Consider the following 20,349-nt stretch of genomic DNA (forward strand, 5'->3'; position numbering starts at 1 on the left):
CAAATCCTTCCTGTCCAGTTCCATTTACTTACTGCTTGGGGTCACTCATGGGGAGGCGAAACTCTTTTTCATGTATAGCCTACTCTGCCCAATGGAGTTTGGATGACAATAAATTAGTCTATACAACTGAAATATTCCTCATTCCAGTCAAATAGAATGTGATCCAGTGACATATGATTCGCATGAGTTCAAGTTTTTTGCAGTGGGAGGGGGGACTCCATAAACTCATAGAAAAAGGTGTCATGGTTTTTACTGGAGTATCTGTGGAAATGTAGGTGTGGTCATCTGTCTGCTTTGCATGAATGCAGATGTCTGTGCATTTTTGGCACAGGGAGGGCAAATAGATGTGAATTTCCACATGGAAGTGAAGACAATTAACCAAATATACAAATATGCAAAAATATGTAGCAATGAGCATAATTCACTTACATGCAGACTGGCCCAATTATGACATGAAAGGAGAGAAAGTTGTTACTTTTTCAATTTGTTGTTACTGTATTTTTATAGCCAAGAGTAGGGCAAATTGTTGAGAGATTGTCTCTCTTGTGCATCCAAATAATTTGCATGATTTTAAACACTTACAGAGCCAGGAATCCTCACCTTGACTGGGAGGGGGTTGAGGTGCAGCAAAATGTCTTGATCTAAACCTGAGGCCAATGAAAATCTCTTAAAACATTAACTGGGATTTCACATGGGTTGCATTTTCATATGCGGATCACATAAAAATGCTTCATTTAATATTTTGTGCAGTAATCTGGTGTTTCGCCAGTGTTGGAAACTTATAATTCTATGACACATCCCCCGTGTATGGAAATGTGCATCTCCCTTTCCCAACCAGGTGACTTCTAGATGTTTTTGGCCATGCCTTATCTTGCCTCCACATGATTGCTGGTGATTTTGGATAAAGATTGTGGGAGCTATAGTTCAGTGGACCATGAAGGTATCAGGCTGGAGAAAGCTGCTTTATGTGTTTACTGTAAGAAAGGGAGGTTGAACACAAGCAGATCCAAACTGCCACTAATATCAATCAACGGCTGTGTTCCTACTATGATTTAAAGCAAATTGCTGATCGGGTTATACAGTGCTCCCGCACCATTCACGAATGCATTTTACACGGCTTCCAGCTTACGTGGAAGCTGTTTGGGGAGGGAAAAAATTATTACCTATGGTGCTCAAGCCTAGGCAGATTTTCCCTTACCCAGGGAGATCCGGAACGGATCCCCTGCGTAAAGAAAGGGCCCACTGTATGACCTTCGTTCCCACTTGAAACCAGTTCCGATCCTATTGTGATCGGTTTCAATCACGATGAAGTGAGGCAAACACAAAAAAACCCACTCTTTCCTGACACTAGTTCTTTGGCAATTCTTTTGGGGAAAAAATTGATTCTGAAGCATGTTCAACAAGTGGGAACGACGGATCTGAATCACATCATTCTGGAGGGGATAGAATAATGGTAGAGGGGTGTTTATCATCCCTCCTCAGTTTTTTGGTAGAGCCAGCATTCCCCCCTTCTCTCAGCACTGCATTTGTGCTTCTGATGTGACCTAACATGAGTCAACAGTGCGATGCAGCAGCTAACAAGGCCAATGCAATTTTAGACTGCATCAATAGAAGTATAGTGTCTAGATCAAGGGAAGTAATAGTGCCACACTATTCTGCTCTGGTCAGGCCCCACCTGGAATATTGTGTCCAGTTCTGGGCACCACAATTCAAAAAGGACATTGAGAAACTAGAGCGTGTCCAAAGGAGGGCGACTAAAATGGTGAAGGGTCTGGAAACCATGCCCTATGAGGAACGACTTAGGGAGCTGGGGATGTTCAGCCTGGAGAAAAGAAGGTTAAGAGGTGATATGATAGCCCTGTTTAAATATTTGAAGGGATGTCATATTGAGGAGGGAGCAAGCTTGTTTTCTGCTGCTCCAGAGACTAGGACCCGGAGCAATGGATGCAAGCTACAGGAAAAAAGATTGAAGCTCAACATTAGGAAGAACTTCCTGACAGTAAGGGCTGTTTGACAGTGGAACACACTCCCTCGGAGTGTGGTGGAGTCTCCTTATTTGGAGGTCTTTAAGCAGAGGCTGGAAGGCCATCTGTCGGGGATGCTTTGATTGAGATTTCCTGCAGGCAGGGGGTTGGACTGGATGGCCCTTGTGGTCTCTTCCAACTCTACAATTCTATGATTCTATGATTCTATGGGTGCATTTAAAAAAATAAATAAAATAAAATTCATAAAAGATTTGATTTATTGATTTTGCAACTACTTACAATTACTCGGGTGGCAAGCTGGGAGATCGGCAGCTCAGTGAGGCAAGTAGTCGCAAAACCAATGAATCAAATCTTCTATCAATTTTTTTAAAAAAATATAGTTTCCAAGCTGGGCTGGTGCTTATGTCACCAATAAACACAGATGATTGACATGCATTTTGAAGTGGCACAAATTAGTGGGGACGACAATCATGCCAAAAAAGAAGCCATTACAAGGGGATCATGAAAAGATCCGCTTTTATAGTGGGAACAACAGACCTTTTGAAATCAATTCACTGACACATAGACAACGTGAATCTCAAACCGGTTTAAATGTAAGTGGAAATGGGGCCAATGTGTGCCTTCTACAAGAAATGTTTCAGAAAACATTGCCTGGTGAAAAATCACCTGTCTCTTTGTTACAGGTATTAACCACTCGAGCAAATGTCCGAAGAGCACAGAAAAGAAAGAGCAAATGTATCAGCAGTGGTATAAAAGATAGAGGGAATATACAAGACAGATACCTCTGATAGAATGACCAATATTTATTTATTTCTCCAAAATAACCTTAATCCCCAGCAGCCCTAGCCTGCAAAACAAAATTCTCTGTTTGGGTGAATAATAGTCAGCAAGGCATGATTTTGAAAACAACACCAGAACTGGAAGACATTAGCAACCAGACAGAGGCAGAACATTTGGAGATTCTTACAACTATATTCCATTTGGGAATATGTATTCCAGACAAGATTCACTTGCATTCAAACTTTTTTGATTTCTTTGTTCCTATCATTTAAAAAATATTCTGTTCCTCTTCTGGGGATGATTTTTTATTTTTGTTTTTTGTTATTTTAAAATCTTACAAACCACTCTTCCATTCCATATAGGATTTCTTTTATATTACATTTTCCTCAAGTTTGCTCTTGCCCTGCAGTATCCAGGGGAAAGTAATAATCAAAATACAGAACTTTTAGAGGAAGATATTTTCAGATACAAACAAGTAATGGAATAACCTACAAATATTATAATTGTATTTGTATTAGCCATTCACTGCAAGCATTGTTATGGGATGTGCTCTCACTGACAAAAGCCTTCATAACTGACCTTACATAATTGGCTCTTAAATTTTCTGTTCTTAACTCATTAAAAGCAAAGAGGAATAGCAATAGTTCACCCATGAAGAGGCAATAGAGAGAATACTAGAGTGAAGTACTTTATCATTGAAATAATGCTGATGGCAAAAGCAATATGCAAACCTTATGATACATGGCATCTGATAATATAGATGTTGCTTAGACACATATAATGATTTCCTCTATCTTGAATCAGAGTAAGCCCAAGGAAGACCTAGACCTTATAAGGAAAATATTAACTTCCTAATCCTGTGCTTTCCCCTTAATGCCAATCTTAATTAATGCCAAGGAGTTAGGGAATACTTAAAGGTGTGGGAGAGTACGGTTAACTGCCACATGCACTATTTCTCTCCTAACTTTGCCTTCTTCCCCAGCCAATCACCATTAAGTGATTTTTTCATTAGTTGGAGTTCAAAACAGAAGGGAGGCTGGTATAATGGAGTCACAGGAAATAATTTCAGTGGAACATTGATGAGCACAAGAAAGGTCAAGCCCTGTGCCCACTGGCATCACTAGGATCAGTGTCACCCGGTGCAGTAACTCATGCTGTCACACACTCACCCATTAATCTCCTCCCATACCACACCATACAGAATCCTTAATAAGGTTTATTGTCCTAATGTTACTCATAAATCGTAATTCCCATATATCACTGAATTTATAGCATAATAGCAATAGTTGTGACATGAATAACTAGCAAAATTAAGATTATGCCTTTAAATTACAGTATCATATGCACAGTCTAAATGTACTTACATGTGCATAGTTTCACATGGTTAAAGTGAAAATTTGGTAAGATTGTGATGTCTTTTAAGAAAATTTTAAAATAATTTTACAAAACTAAAAAATTAATATTTTAATATTTTAAATTATTTTTTAATTAAAAATTAGGCCTCTTCTTTCTCTGAGCCTCACCCTACTCACCCCATCTCTTTGCTAAGCTCCAGCACTTTAAAGGAATGCAACCAAATGCCAGAGCCCATTTCTGCCAAAAGGCAGATATCTGCAGGAAAGTAGTGTCACACACACCCTTAGGGTGCCACTTGGTGTAGCCCACAACTCCATAGTGATGCCCCTGGCCATACCTTTTGCCCCACTCATCCTCTCCCAAATGCTTTGCATTCTCATTATCATGGCCAGCATGCATTTGACAACAAAGGTTTGCTGAAATAAAGTCTACTTCTTCACAGGAAGTGGAGATAAAAAGATTTTAGGACTCTGGGTCAGGAGTCAAGGGAAGCAGCCAGTAATGAACACAGGATAGGATAGGTAGAGGAAATCAGATGCAAGCAAGCCTTCTTTGTTCACATGTACAGTAAATAGATGCAAGATGCTACAAGGTTAGTGTTGAATTCCACTCTATAAATAAGAGAGCAAAATCAAGATATGTGCAAAGTAGTATTTGATTCTGATTATTTATTTTAATGCTGTGACACTTGGAGAAAGCTACACTGAACTGCCTTTAATCATTTTAAAGAATTTGTATTTCCAAAGGACCACTGTGTGCATCTACAAGAAAACCAATGAACATGGAGATTTTCTTTAACTGATGGTTTTCATTTGCCTCTCATGCTTACAGCTGTCAAATATAGAGGCAAGATACAATGACATATTGCGGTAATGCTATCATTTAATTATAAAACTGTTCTTTACTATTGATAGGGACTATCTATGGACAATGTCCCTCAGCTTTATTAAATGAGCTGGATATAAAATTATGTAAACAGGATTTAATGAAATGGGTAATTTGAACAGAATTTGTGATCAGGCCGCAATTCTTCCAAGTTAGTCTGGCTGACAATACTAGCAGTATATATCTTTATGAGTCACTGTCCTATTATTATCCAAGACCGGAGACAGCTAGTGCTCAGTGAGTGAGTATGTTGCTACAACTAGATGTTGATTGCAAAACCACAAATTAGAATTAAGGTTATTCATTTCTCTGAGCAACTGGATGAGAAAAATACAAACTATTGAGATCAATTGAAAGAAAATACAATATTGCTGTTTTAAATCTACCTACTTTTCTTTACTAAAATTTGGTTAATATGATTTTGTATATACAATTTTAAATCTTTCCATTTGAGCTGTATGTTTCCAGGAAGATACAAAAATACCACTATTGCCAACTTAGGGGTCATTTGCACAATGTTGTTTTAAGCTTGACTATGCAAATAATCTCAGTCCTGCATTCTGGGTTTGTTGTTCACATTATGGAACCACTTCTATGCACATCTCTGCAAGTTCAGTTGTTCACATATTTCAGCACTCAAATAAAGATTGAGTTGGTGATGCAAATGTATTTGAAGTATGTTCAAGGAATGCAGAGTTCTAACCCGGTTTATCCCAGGTCTGTTTGCATCACTTATTCACAAAGTCAGGTTATTATGGCCAGTGTGGACCTGGCCTAAATAACTGATATAGCATTCCAGCCACTGTAATTATCATTTAGAATCTAGTGTACACTCTATGGCATCAATTCATTGCTTTTTACACACTGGAAGTAAGTACATTACAAGATCTACTATCGTCTACTATTACAAGACTACAAAATGTCCTTCTAACAAATTCACAAATCATTTCACTATAATTAGGTCACCTAGCAGAAAGGAGAAATTATCTGTAAGATTCTATGAGATGATTAATGTAGGTGGGGTAAAGACCACCAGAAAGAGGCAGCTGGGAGCCACCTCTCTTTTCTGCATAGCCGCATCGCAGCAACCAAATTGCACAGCGCAGCTATGCAGAAAGTCAAGGAGCACTGCAAAGCAGCTCCTTTTAGCGCGGCCGTAAACTGCCTGCGGTGGTGCGAGCACATCACTGCTGCACAGGTCCATCTGGACGCTGCGCCACAGTGACGTCATCACTACACACGCCTTGTATATGGCGCCACACAGCAATGACATCCTGATGACATCCTAGGGTTTCGGGGAGTTTGGAAACGGTGCCCCGAGGCAACCCTAGCACATCGCCAGGATGTGGAAATGGGCCTGTCTGTCCAGGGTCATAGATAAATTTTATTCAGTTAAGGGAAGTGCACCAAATCTAGATATAAAAATTCATTTATAATTTTCTTTGTGACAGAATCCTATGACTAGCCATTATAAACAGGAGTTCCGTTTGAAGTATATAGGAGATGACAAGAGTACACCAATCCATCCTGATCACTTGTTCTGTTTGGAGGTTTCAGAACTATAACAAGGCCAGTGTTATTTGCAATAATAGATTGAAATTGCAGAAAAGCTTTTGATTTGTTTTATAACTTTTCTAGTGCAATCACAGCATACTAAAAATGATTAAACTGAACTCAACACCATTCATTAAATTAATTAATTAAAACTTAATTTTAATGTTTAATATATTAATATTTAATAACTAAATAATTTTTAAATTAATGTACTCAATTATTCATTATGTTCCATAATGAGAAATCAACTTCCAGCACTAAGAACTGGAAAAAAATAGACCAGACATTTCAGTGGCCAGAAATAAACAGAAAAATGGGGGGGGGGGGGCTTTCTAATCACTATTTCTGGAACAGAATAACTGGCTTTCAATTAGACTGGATCTGATCCTACTTTTATATCCTAGTTAATAAGATGAAACTACAGTTTCAATGTGTTTCTTAATATTTATTAGCAAGTCAAATATTTAACAATAGAAACCTGATACCTCATAATAATATTTTCCCAACTTTTGTATTTTCCCCAACTAGTGTATTTTCAGTAATGTTATCTGAAGAATTCAAATGAATGATCCTGAGACAAGATTAACATTTTAAAATCTTTACTAAATAAACATGGTGGAAGCTAACAATTACTATACTATACAGATGGAGTCTCCCTTATCCAGAATTCTGAATTCCAAAATATTCCAAAAACCAAAAATTTTCATGGATGGCTGATATAGTGACACCTTTGCTTTCTGATGATTCGGTGTACACAAAGTTTGTTTCGTGCATTTAAAATATTGTATAAAATCACCTTCATTCTCTAAATATAAGATGTATAAGAAATATAAATGAATTTTGCATTTAGTCTTAGGTCCATCTCCAAGATATCTTATTATGTATATGTAAACAAATACAGATATTCCAAAATAAAAAAAAAAATCCTAAACCCAAAACACTTGTGGTCCCAAGCATTTCAGAGAAGAGCGACTCAATCTGTATGAGTACTCAAGATACAAAATGTAAATAGTACAGTGTGTCCGGATCAAACGCGGGCACCCCATATGCGGCTTTCAGCTTATGCTGAAAGCTGCACAACATAAAGGAAATGGTGCACATGCCTGCGGTGCACGCACAGCACAGCGCAGCATGCACAAACCCCATTATTTTGAATGGGGCTCAAGCATACGCGAAACTTGCCTTACGCGGGGGGATCCGGAATGGATCCTCCATGTAAGGCAAGGGCCCACTGTATTTTGAAACTTGAGAAACTTTTCAAGAAACTTGGGAGAGGGGGGAAAGTAAGCATATAAACCAAACAGATACTGTTTCCTGAAAATAGACACAAACTTTTCCATCTGCTCATATTAGGAAATTAAAGATGAATTCAAAAAGGACTCCAGCACATAAAACCACAGCCTGCAATAGATAGACATGAAAAGAGAACCTAGCCTTTGGGAACAGGTTCTGGTTTTTTATCATCTGGAATTTCTATGAGAATAAAGTGCTCCAAAGAGCATTTGCCAGTTGAGCAACATACACCTTTAAAAATAAATGCTCCTGAAATATTTCCTAAGCACACTCATATTCTTAGTAGTTTGCTTCACTATACCACTAGACAAGCTGTTCCTAGACTCCACATGTGCCAGTGTGGCAGAACACAAATAGTGAACAATCACAGTACTCTGTCATGTCCTTTTTACAGTGGCTTGTTCCTCCATTTTATACCAGTATGTATATTGGGGTCTCAATAAGCCACACCTTAAATGCATAAAATTTGAGCCTTTTGGGACTTTTCATTGTCTTTTGGAAATTTCTACATCAGTAAGGCTGCAATCCTACAACCACCTACCTAGGAATAAGGCCCACTTAATGGGATTTACTTCTGAGTAGCATAGTGCAGTGGTTTGAGCAGTGGACTATGACTCTGGGGACAAGGGTTTGATTCCCAGCTTGGCCATAAAACCCACTGGGCAAATAGCGCTGCCTTCGGGTTGATCTAGGGGCATGATGTACAGATGACACATGCCCCGGGATTGGCTAGAAGCCAAGGTGAAGCTGGCTAACGCAGTCCAAAGCTGGCCGCAAAAAAGTAGGGAAAATTTCTTGCCAGCAGTCCATTCCAGACCACAGCAGTGGCCACCCTCAGGACCACAGCATCACCATGGTCTCGTGCTTATTGGGGGTCAATCAGGGCTGAAGCAGCTTCTGGCTGCTCAAGCTGCTCCAAGCTGCCAGTCTGTTTGACCTCTGAGTGACTTTAGGCAAATCACACTTTCTCAGCATCAGAGGAAAGCAATAGCAAATCCTCTCTGACAAAATCTTGCGAAGAAAACCTCATAATAGTTTTGTCTTGGGGTCACCATAAGTCGGAAATGTCTTGAAGGCACACAAGAATAACAACAACAGAACAGGTGAAGGATGGTACTGCATTTTAAAAAAAACCCTAGGAGATCACAAATAAAACCTTTTTTGATTCTCAGCATTTTACACTGAACTCAGAATAAACAGGCTCCAGTCTGGGACGTGCACAGCCCAAAGGGGACAATTTATCCTAGAAGATTATCACATTACCTTTGCTCCTGGCATAGGTGTGGGCTATAACTTTAACAAGGCAGATTTTATCGCATTCACCTGTCACCAGGCAGCAGGCAGCCGGTTTGCAACCAAGAACAGGAAAATCTAATTCATTAGAAGAAGCGAGAGAAGCCCAGGTTTCAATTGGGCTGCCAGCTGCCCAACGATGGGTAAATGCAATAAGATCCGCCTTCTTAAAGTTACATCCTACATCTCTGATGGGAGCAAAGGTAATGCAATAATTTCCTTTGACATTGGATTGAACAGAACTGTGAAACTCTTATCGCTACCATAGTGAGTCATTGATTGTACTCTTGTTGATGATGATATTGTGGGTCTTCAATTCTGACTTATGGCAGTTCTGTCCTAGGATTGACAAGATTTATACATTATCTTACTTTTAAGGTAAGAGAGTATGACCTTTCTGAGATTACATGGATCAGTGGAGGCTTGAACCCTGGTCTGATGTAGCCCTACTCCAGCACTCAAACCATTACACCATGCTTGTGGTCTATTCAGGGAGAGTAATCCAAAAAATATAACTACACTAATTGGGACTCTATAGATGGCAATTTATAGTATACATGCCCATCTTCCACACCTGTTCTACTTGTTGTTACATTATATCTGCATATAATGGAATCAAGAATCTACTTTGATGGAGATAGAAGATTGCATGCATCTGAAATTTCATCATAATGGCATTTTACAGTCTCATCTTCTGAGCAAGATCTCCTAACCACACTCATTTTCATGCCTGTGTAAAACTAAAATTAAGGAGGGAAAAATTAAAGACTCCTAAAAAAATATTCTTCTTACCTCCATTAAGATAAACAGTGCTGCAAAGAAAAGGAGTGTCGCCCATTCCACTCTGTTCAAAATCATTTCAAAATCATGAATGTTGGCTAACACGAGAAGCCATATAGCTCCTAGCATAGCAATCCACCCTGCATAAAAGAGGAAAGATAGCATTAATAACAGCTTTATCAACTTTTGACCACATATATGTGTTTCACCAACAATTAATCCATTAAAGGTCTTCAAACAGAGGCTGGACGGCCATCTGCCGGGGATGCTTTGATTGTGATTTCCTGCATGGCAGGGGGTTGGTCTGGATGGCCCTTGCGGTCTCTTCCAATTCTACAATTCTATGATTCTATGCTTCTATGATTCTAAAGTATGTTTATGAAAACAAGTTTCTGATGTGCAGTAGTGCATTCTCAGAAATCATATGTATATCAAGGTTTTCATCCATTTTCTTTTTTTCTTTTTTTGGTAGAGATGCTGGATCATTAATGTCTAGCAGCAACTCAACAAGCTGAATTTCTCCTTCGTCTGCATTTTCATACTATACTTGTTGAATATCTTCTGGTATGCATGAACAGAAACATGATTGCCAGAAAAAAGGCCTCATAGCTAAACCTGGCCTAGCTTAGTATGTAATTCTCTGCCAAAAGTCTTTGCTCTGAATTAACATAAAACACTCAGGACTTCACTTTGACAAGGAGACTCAGATTTGGGAGTGACTATTAGTACCCACTTGTCAAAGATAAGAGGGGGATTTCAGCATCTAAAAAGAAACATTATCATTTACACAAAATAGTTTGGGTTACAAATAAACATTCCAGCTGTGCAGAATGTAAACAGAAAACCCCTGAAGCTCTTGCAATACAAAGTGCACAATACTAAAAACCCATGATAAATGTAATTTTATATCCTGCTGGATAGTATACTCAGATTACTCAGGCTACTTCTGCACTGCAGAAATATTCCAGTTTGGCATCACTCTTAACTGCCATGGCTCTTCTGTGTAATCTTCATCTACTGTAAATGCTACATCCCAAATGTGGCCCATCTGTTTCAGGCCTGTGACTCTCAGAAGCTAAGAGGACTCTGGGGGTTATAATCCAGGCATATGCTGAACCACTTCAGATAACTTGTTTCCAAATAGATACCACCTTGTACTGAATAATATCAGGTAGCATATAACACTTTGCTGCCAAGGCTTGTGTTGATTCCTATGGGAATGGAGTGTAAATGGCTGGTTTTGTGCAGTGGCACAGTCATCAGAAAAAGAGGATTTTGATGAACATTTAGCATGTTGTGCTTTCTTTGAATTTTAAAATGTCCCCTTTGTAGAGTCATTGTTTAGTCTCAAACGAAATGTGTGTGTAACAGAAATAGCACAAAAACAATGTATTAAGGTGATATTTCCCCAAGGTATTTTGTGAATTACTATACTCAGTGTCAATGCTGAATTTCCCAAGGCAAATATTCAAACTCTGGGTTATGAAAAAAATAAATAAAATGTAAAGCAAAGGGAAACAAAAGGTTATGATTATAATTGCAGTCTTTTATGATTACTAATATGGAAAATATCATTTCCGTAGTATACCGGGTTTTCTCTCTATTTTCTTTGGCTGACACCCAAATATGAAAGAATTTTTTTCACTAAAAAACAAAGTCTAAATCTGAATTTTAAAAAATCATTGCAAGTTAAAATAACTTTTAACAAAAATATTAAAGGCGTGCTCACAGTATGCCTTTTTGTAAAGCTAATAATAACAATAACAATAATAATAATATCATCTGTTAACATCCTTGATTACATTTGCTGCGAAGTCAGAATTTCAAAATGTTTTTATATACCACATGCACACAGTTAAGAAAAATATGAGGTCATTCAGAGGAATTTATCATTTCAAATAAGTACATTTTAGAGATCCCAACAAATTGCCATTTAAACAAGAACTGTAATATTACAAAGAAAACAGGGGCAAAACTCTTCAAATAAACTTATTTTGTCCCATCTTAGAATGGCCCTTATCACATGTGAAACTGGAACTCTAATCCAAAGCCCTTCCATGGCCCTTCCGTAGTGAGGGTAAAGCAGAGTCACTTTGAATCCAAGGCAATTCACGTGATGAATTATCACACGTGAAGAAAGGAATTGTGGCCATTCCTGAGTCAAAGTGGAGCCAGTGCAATGAATTACCACAACAGTACATACCATGTGGATTCAACAATATGAATTGGCACCCTTGCGCATGCTCAGTGGGGGTCTGAATGCATCGCAAACCTTTGCACTTCTGGGGTGAAGAAGGGGGCCATTTCCTGGTTCCAGTTTCATGTGAATGCTAGCCTCACGTGAATGACAGCTTCACGTTTCTTCTTCCCTTCTATTTTATTCTATTTTTTACTCGATTTACTCTAGGGTCCTCCCTGTCAGATTTCCCTGCATCCCCCACTGCTTCATTCGAATGTATCCGGTTTCCCTTATTCTCCATGTTCCCTAAAATACCACCTCCCTGAATCCAATCCACTGTCCTTCCCTTTGGAACAGTTGCCTACTCTCAGGTTGCATCTGCACTGGGGAAATAATCCAGTTTGACTCCACTTTAACTGTCCTGGCTCAGTGGCATGGAATTCTGGGAACTGTAGTGTCATGAGACATTGTGCTTTCTCTGCCAGAGAGCTCCAGTGCCTCAGCAAATTAATATTATATTATTATTATTATTATTATTATTAAATTTCTTTTACTGCAAAATAATCAGTGTAGAAGCTGCAGGTTTAATTGGAAGTAAATCCTTTGGATCTGAAGGAGACCCATTTTGGAGGAGTGCAGAAATGATCCGGTTTCCCTTATTCTCCAGGCTCCCTATAATGCCACTTCTCTGAATCCAATTCACTCTCCTTCCCTTTGTAACAGTTGCCTTTTCTTAGGTTGCATCCGCACTGGGGAAATAATCCGGTTTGACTCCACTTTATCTGTCCTGGCTCAGTGCTATGGAATTCTGAGAGTTGGAGTTTGTTCTGGGGTCCTTGGCTTGAGCCTATGGAATTCTGGGAGTTGGAATTTGTTGCTCCCGCCAGCCTCCAATGGCCCCCTCCATTGCTCCCATCCCTCCCCCCAGCCTCCTGTTTCATTCCCTTCATCCCTGTCAGCTACATCCAGCTCCCTTCTTGAAGGAGCACTGGAAGCAAATGGGGCAAAATTGCAGCACAGCATCATGGAAAATGTGGGACCTTGGAGGTTTGGGGGGGTGTACCAGGACGGAAGCAAAGTTGCATTCGACACCAGACCAATTCGGAGTGAAATCGAAGTGAGCTTAGAAGCAATTTTTTGTGAATTTGCTTGTTACTGAATTCACCAAAATGGATGCATCTCGGAACGACCTCCATAGAAAGCAATCACGTGTGATAATACATCACGTTATCATGTGAATTCGCATCGTTGGACTCGCAATGGCTTCAGATAAGAGCTGCAAAAACCTCAGTGTGATACACACCAATGACAGAATTGGAAGAGGCCTCACAGGCCATCAAATCCAACCATTTGCTCAGTGCAGGATCTCTGGCTAAAGCATTCCAAGCAAGTAGATGTTCAGCCTCTTTTTTGAAGATGTCCAGCTTTCCCTGGCATTTCCAAACAAGAATGGCTTTGATCTGGGGCCTTTTCACATTACACAATTATAGCATTATGATTCCACTTTAACTGCATGGTTTTGTCATATGGAATCCTGGGGTTTGTAGTTTGATGAACCACTAGAGCTCTCTGGCTGAGAATTCTAAATACCTCCCTAAACTGAAACAATAACGCAATGTTGCATTAAGGTGCAACATTAGTACAAAAAACATTACTATGAATTCCAGGATTTCATAGGACAGAACCATAGTACTTAAAGTGGAATCATAGTACTATAATTATGTAATGTAAAAGGATCCCTAAAAGCCACAGTTCTACCAGAATTATGATGTCTATTTTCTTCATATAGCTGATGAAATGAACAAGGTTTTTGGAGGAGTGGGGACTGCCACATGTGCTCTCGATGCGTGCCCATCTCTTTTCATTTAGTCAGCCAGACAAGGCCTAAGTCACCCAGAAAAAGACAGGGTCAATGAAGAAACTACTTTCTAATCTGCAAGAAGGTTCATTTTGACAGCTTTAATGAAAGCCCTTTGGGGGGAAATGTGTGAGTCAAACAATGGTTAACAACTGTCACTCCGTCTCAAAGCAGTTGGACAAGATGATTCATTGGTGGTAACCAAGATTCAGGTTTTATTAGATGACACTAAATGCATGGAACCTTTCAAACTGGAATTTGACACAGGTTTTAGAAGTGAAACTGGCTTGATCATTGCCATAGAATAACCTTTGTCTTGTGGTGGCCTGCGCTATCGTGCTGGTTCATTTCATCTCCCATTGGCTCTTATCCCCTGTCCACAGTGCTTAGTTCTCTGATGAAGGACTTGTCAGTGCCCAGGCTATTGGACCTGATCAGTTGTGGAGATCAGTGTCATCTACGTCATGAATTCCACACTGATTTCCTGTGAGGCTGCCACCTCCCTATCCATCTGTCTTACTCTCAGAGTTCAGTAGTAATCTTAAATTCTCTTGTACTCAAAAATTATCTGTTCTGCAAGTGTTACCTGCAGGGTACCTGCTCTTTCCTTGTGGTTCCTCCCTAATCCCTTTACCTGTACTCTACATCATCAGCGACCAAAACTTCTCTTCTCCTGCTGGTATGAGAATGACAACATTGACATAGATATCAGGCTAGACGAAATCTTGCTGAAACTATAACTATATTGCTCTTCATTACTGTGAGCCAGGCCTAGAGAAATCTTAGTCTGATAGCCTACTGTAGCCAGCGGCAGCTACTGGGTCCCATGACAAGAGGGCAATGAATCTGCTCTGGGTTTTATTTCAAAATTTAGCAGAGCTAATTATATATTTCAGGGATTTGAGTGAAGCTATCAGCTGGCACTGGGCCTTGATATCCTAGAACACTGATGGGGAACGTTTTAGAGACCAAGTGCCCAAACTCAAAGGCGTTTTTGCACTGGGAGTTAACTGGTGCTGGGTGTGGGACTTCCAGAGACAGCTGAAGGCCCGGGAGGGTGGGGGGAAGAAGAAGAACAGGTGTGCGCCTGTTTCTACTCTTCTTCCACCCTCCCATCTCTCCATGTGCCCTCAAAAATGGCTTCATGTGCCAGAGAGTACACATGTACCATAGGTTCACTTGCATGCTCCTAGAAGCACCAGATCCCTTCTGATCTTGGATACTAAATGGGCTCAGCCCTAGTTAGTATTTGGAGGGGTACCAGGTGCTGTACCAGGTGCTGTAGGCTATATTTCAGTACCAGGTGCTGTAGGCTATATTTTAGATGAAGGAACTAGCAAAACTACCTCTGAGTATACCTTGCCTAAGAAAAACCTATGAAATTCATGTTGTTTCCGTAAGTCAATAGGTGACTTGAAAGCACAGGCACAGATACACCAGCTGCCACTAACTCAGACAGCCATTAAAGTTGGCTAATACTAGGCTTTATAACTGTACTCCGGGAAAAAGCATCTTGTGTTGAACTCCCCTGAAATGTAAGTGTGCATCCTCTGTGGATAACTCTCTCAGATTCTCTGCCCCACATGGAAGGGGTCTACATTGTAACCAACAACTCACTAGTGATTATTTGCAAACAGAACTAATGTGTAACATACAAACCAGCTGTCTCTATCTCAGAATTTGGAAAGCTAAATTATTCAGGGTATCCAATACTAAACATAGGTACACACAGCTTGTAAAATATTTAGTGCTCAGCAAAATTTTCTTTAAATTGCCCTTCTTTTCATGCCAGAAACATTCTTTGGCACTATAGTTTTAAACACGGCACTATAATTTTAAATGTAAATGTTTCTTCCCAAGGTGATGTTTGAAGATACCGACAGTAATAGATCAATAATCAAAAGAAAGATTGTGCCAGCCTCTGTTCCCCTCTCCAGATTGTTTGGCAAGAGGTTTGAAATAAATTATTTAAAGTTGAGAAAGTTAGTCTGGGAGGGATCTTCGTCAAATATTCTGTAAAAGCTTGTAGTGATTCTGCCTCTTTGACATGGGTTAAAGAAGGTTAGGGCTTTTTGCCAAAGAGAATAATCCCCCAGGTTCATTCAGTATTCATATCCTATTTCCATATACAGCATTATGTAAAAAGTGATATACTCCCTTTAATCTTTTACAGACTTTAAGGCTTTCTCCCATGTTATCCAGGGATATAATAGCCATCAGTTCAAACAGAAGGGGAATTTATACATTTTGACTGTAAAATAACTTTTCATGGGATGCTGAATTTTCAATGGTTATGTGAATTATTAACTGCTAATATTCCTCTTCGCACCATCTTTCTCACTAATATATTCCCATGGAACTTTGTAAATCAAGAACTGGGCACAAGCAGTATTAGTAAATATCTGTGGTCTGGGTTTCAGAAGCTTTCATGAGGTATAGAGCACAGTGTAATGATGCCTTACTTCACTGTACATTTTGCCTCATGCTTACACTACATTGTTGTTGCTGTGTGCCTTCAAGTCACTTTCAACTTACAGCGACCCTAAGGCAAACTTATCATGGGGTTTTCTTGACAAGTTTCTTCAAAGAGGGACTGCCTTTGACTTCCTCTGAGGCCAAGAGAATGTGACTTTTGCAAGGTCAGCTAGTGGGTTCCCATGGCTCAGAGGGGATTGAAACCTTGGTCTCCAGTCATAGTCCAATATTCAAACCACTACACCACACTGGCTCAGTGTACAAATAACCAATTTTAGGTCTATCAAAAGCAAACAAGTTGAAAATTGACTTAAGTTAGTTGTGACTGACAGGTCCCCTTCACTACCGGAGGTTTGCTCCAAGAAGGACGAATGTTGGGATTAGCCCACCACTATGCAATCATGGGACCATCACTGTAAACTGAAATTATTTCCCCAGTTTAAGAATGCATCATAGTTTTAAACATTATGTTATGCACATATGGGTTTAACATATTTCTAAAGCTCATGTTGGTACACAATATTTTTGTGCAACAACACGAGATTTCCAGAAATAACAAAAAAGTAGGGCACACATCTACCCATCATAAAAAACACTGGATGATGATTATTATTATCATTATTATATTTATTTGTATCCACTTTCCCCCCAATTTGAGACTCAAAGCAGCTCACAACTTAAAAGAACAAACCAATTAAAAACATACAAAAAATAAACATTAAAATAGTTTTTGCAAGTAATGTTTCTCCCCACCCCCTTTGCAGTGCTTTCCCTTTGAGAATTATCTCCCAGCATACTTTCATACCAATCTTTTCCCCAGTGGGACACATCACTACGATGCAGTTCAACAATGCCCCCTAGAGTATCTAATGTGATCAATATTAAAGGTTTGACCAGCTAGAATATGCCACCTCCTTTATAATTCAAATGCAGAATGATGACAGAAATAGGTTCTTTTTCCTGATTTTCCAGAATGACTGACATCAAAATAAAGGATTTCATGTTATTGGAAAGCAATATCAGTCCTCACAATGCTTTTAATCACTCAGGTTACATTAAAAATGAGAGGTTGCCCAACACTCCAAATAAATTAGCATTTTATTGGAGGCCAAAATCTCCCTCTCAGACCACACATGTCTGCATGTTCTATAGAATGCAATACTCTATTCAAGTAGGTAACAGGTAAATTAGATTGACTATTCATTATATTTGGAATTGTCTGGATGCAATTGCCACCTTAACTTTGGAGATTATTGCATTGAATTTAAAGCAACTTATCCCTGACAGGATAAAGTCAAGTTTAATTTTAAAAGTGGGTGTTATCACATACAGGCATGGCCGGATGAGTGGGACCCGTATGCAGCCCGGATCCCAGCCACACTTATCCAGCAGCTTTTCAAAAACGCGAGTTTGCTGTTTTTGAAAAGCCACTGGATAAGCACAGCTGGGATCCAGGTTGCATCCAGGTTGCACTCGTCCAGCCGCAGATGCATGCGATAACACCCCTTTTAAAATTAAACTTGACTTTATCCCGTGAGGGATAAGTTGTTTTAAATTCAGTGCAATAATCTCCACATTTTCTCCCCAAAAATAGACTGATCCAATACAGGGAGAGGTGGGATACAAATAAATATTATTATTATTATTATTATTATTATTATTATTATTATTGAGGATTTTTTCACTAAATGTCTCCTCATGTCTGTGTGGTTTCTAACCTACCATTTGTGCTTTTAGAACCATCATTTTTTTTCTTTTTGTTTTTTGTTAAGTTCTATGTTCCTGGGCTTTGGGCAAGAAAATACAAACCACTTAAGTTTCTATTATTCCCTAGACCTGGGCTGAGGAAGACATATTTGCAATAGTTCTTAAAATCCTCCCAAACAGACATACTAGGGTGTGTTGTGAGATTAATTCTGGCTGGTATCAGTACTTCATTTGTGGAGAACATTGTAAAGAAGAAGTCCCACAGCAGGGAAATTCACACTCACACAAACACACACACACACACACCCTTAGCAATAGCAAGTACATTTCTATACCGCTTATCAGTGCAGTTAACTACTCCCTAAGCAGTTTACAATGTGTAAGCCAATTGCCCCCACCAAGCTGGGAACTCATTTTAGCAATCTCTGAAGGATGCAAGGCTGAGTAGACCCTGAGCCCCTGGCTGGTATTGAATTCACAACCTTGTGGTTTGTGACTGAGTGGCTGCAGTACAGGCATTTAACCGCTGCGCCACCAGGGCTCACCCTTCTAGATCCATAACACTCAAACTGGGTAAAAGCAGCTGTGGGAGGGAAATAAAAGTACTGAGGCTCTATCTCATAAAACCATGAAAAATGCTTACGTTCTTAGAAAATGAAAATGAAAATCATTTTCAAATTTTGGCCTGCAGAGTTTCCGAAATCATCTAAAAATAATGAATTATTCACTGGTTTGCTGCATTTCTCTCACAGATGGAGACTGAAAATGCTTAGGTGTTTTAGACAGGACTGTTTTTAGACCAAGCTGCAGTTTAATGATTAATGTATATTCTAATATATATAACACACTGCCTTGGGAGTAAGCATCACTAAACTACATGAAACTCAGATTACAGTAAATACGCATAAGATTGAATTGCAATCATATTCTATGGGAAATAAATATTTGGCAAGTCTGAATGAAGGATAAGTTAATTTAAAGGTTGCTGCTTATGACACAAACACAGAGAGAAAAAGTCATTCACTCATTCTGAGGTCATTATCTTCTGCCTCTCACTTCTGCTCCTACAAGTTGGAAAGGAGAACAGAAGGGATTAAATTAGCTAGAGTTGACAGCAGCAATCCCAGTTTATATAAACTGCCTGAACTGCTTACAATGTCTCCCACTTCATTTTGTCTCCTTATCTATTTGCATGACACTACTTCCATTCCTCCATCTGGATGAAGGGAGGAATAAGGTACCATCAAAATCACTTCCCTCTTCCCACCCCAGAAGAGTTTGAAAGTGGCAGTAATCCTGTCACACTGCACAGATGCATGAAGAAAAAGGAAGTTGTTCATTTTCTGGGAACAAAACAGGACTTTTGCCATCTTGCCTCCTTCCACCATGTTTTATTCCCATCTTCCTTCTCCATGTAAGGAAGCAAAGGTTTCTCAGAAGCAAACAACAGGGGAATTCTCAAGCAGTTCCAGCAGATAAGTACTGGAATCAGAAACATTCATACTTAAGGAACGTACAACAGAGAAACTGGCCAATAGGTCAGGAGAGCTAGAAAGTAGGAGTTAGTCCATGAAATTTCAAAACCATTCATGTTCTCATTCCAGAAAACAAAGTATGGATTTTGTAGTCAGCTTGACCTACCCTGATTCTGACTACAACTCAGCTAAGAACTCCTTAGCTTTGAGTTTTGAAAGGGGCTGTTTGATTCCATCAGGCCTGTACCATCTGGCCTGGACATTCTGTTCAGACTTGTGGCCATTTCTGGTCCACAAGTGCTAAGGATCAATGCTAGGGTCTTGAGCTAGGAGGGCATTTGGAGATGGTTGGAAATTTGGGGAAGGGGATCAATCAACCTGTAGGCTCAGGGGACCCACTACTCCTTGATCAGGGCTTGAAAAGCAGGAGAGCCTGAGAGTTGAGGCCAAAGGAGAAACATGCATTCATTAATTTATTTATCTATTTTATAACATTTATTCAAGACTTTGGTCAGGGTGCAACAGGTAGACATTGGCCAGTTCAGATCCATTGTAAAAGGCTAAGAAGGTGAGCTGAAATCCTGTTCTTTCTCAGGCACCTGAATAAATTGAAAAATCCTGCAGCAAAGCATCTTCATCATACCTGCAGCAAGCAGAACATGTCAGCCCCAAATCACAAGGAGAGTCCACAGGACTCAAAGAGATTACCATTTCTATAGACTATATCAG

At 39.4% G+C, this 20,349-nt stretch overlaps 1 protein-coding gene across 2 annotated transcripts in view; it reads right to left on the reverse strand.

Annotated features, from left to right (window-relative positions):
- Positions 1–20,349, reverse strand: part of LOC149319337 (P protein-like) — a 197,654-nt gene that overhangs the window by 65,618 nt on the left and 111,687 nt on the right. For both annotated transcript variants that reach the window (XM_089508038.1, XM_089508036.1), the window contains exon 18: positions 9,939–10,066. In XM_089508038.1, the coding sequence (XP_089364164.1) occupies positions 9,939–10,066 (128 nt within the window). The remainder of the gene's footprint in view (positions 1–9,938; positions 10,067–20,349) is intronic.

Source organism: Sceloporus occidentalis, unplaced genomic scaffold, assembly GCF_023333645.1.
Source record: "Sceloporus occidentalis isolate IW3139 unplaced genomic scaffold, rSceOcc1.0.p SCAF_2, whole genome shotgun sequence".
Taxonomy (NCBI): Eukaryota; Metazoa; Chordata; class Lepidosauria; order Squamata; family Phrynosomatidae; genus Sceloporus; species Sceloporus occidentalis.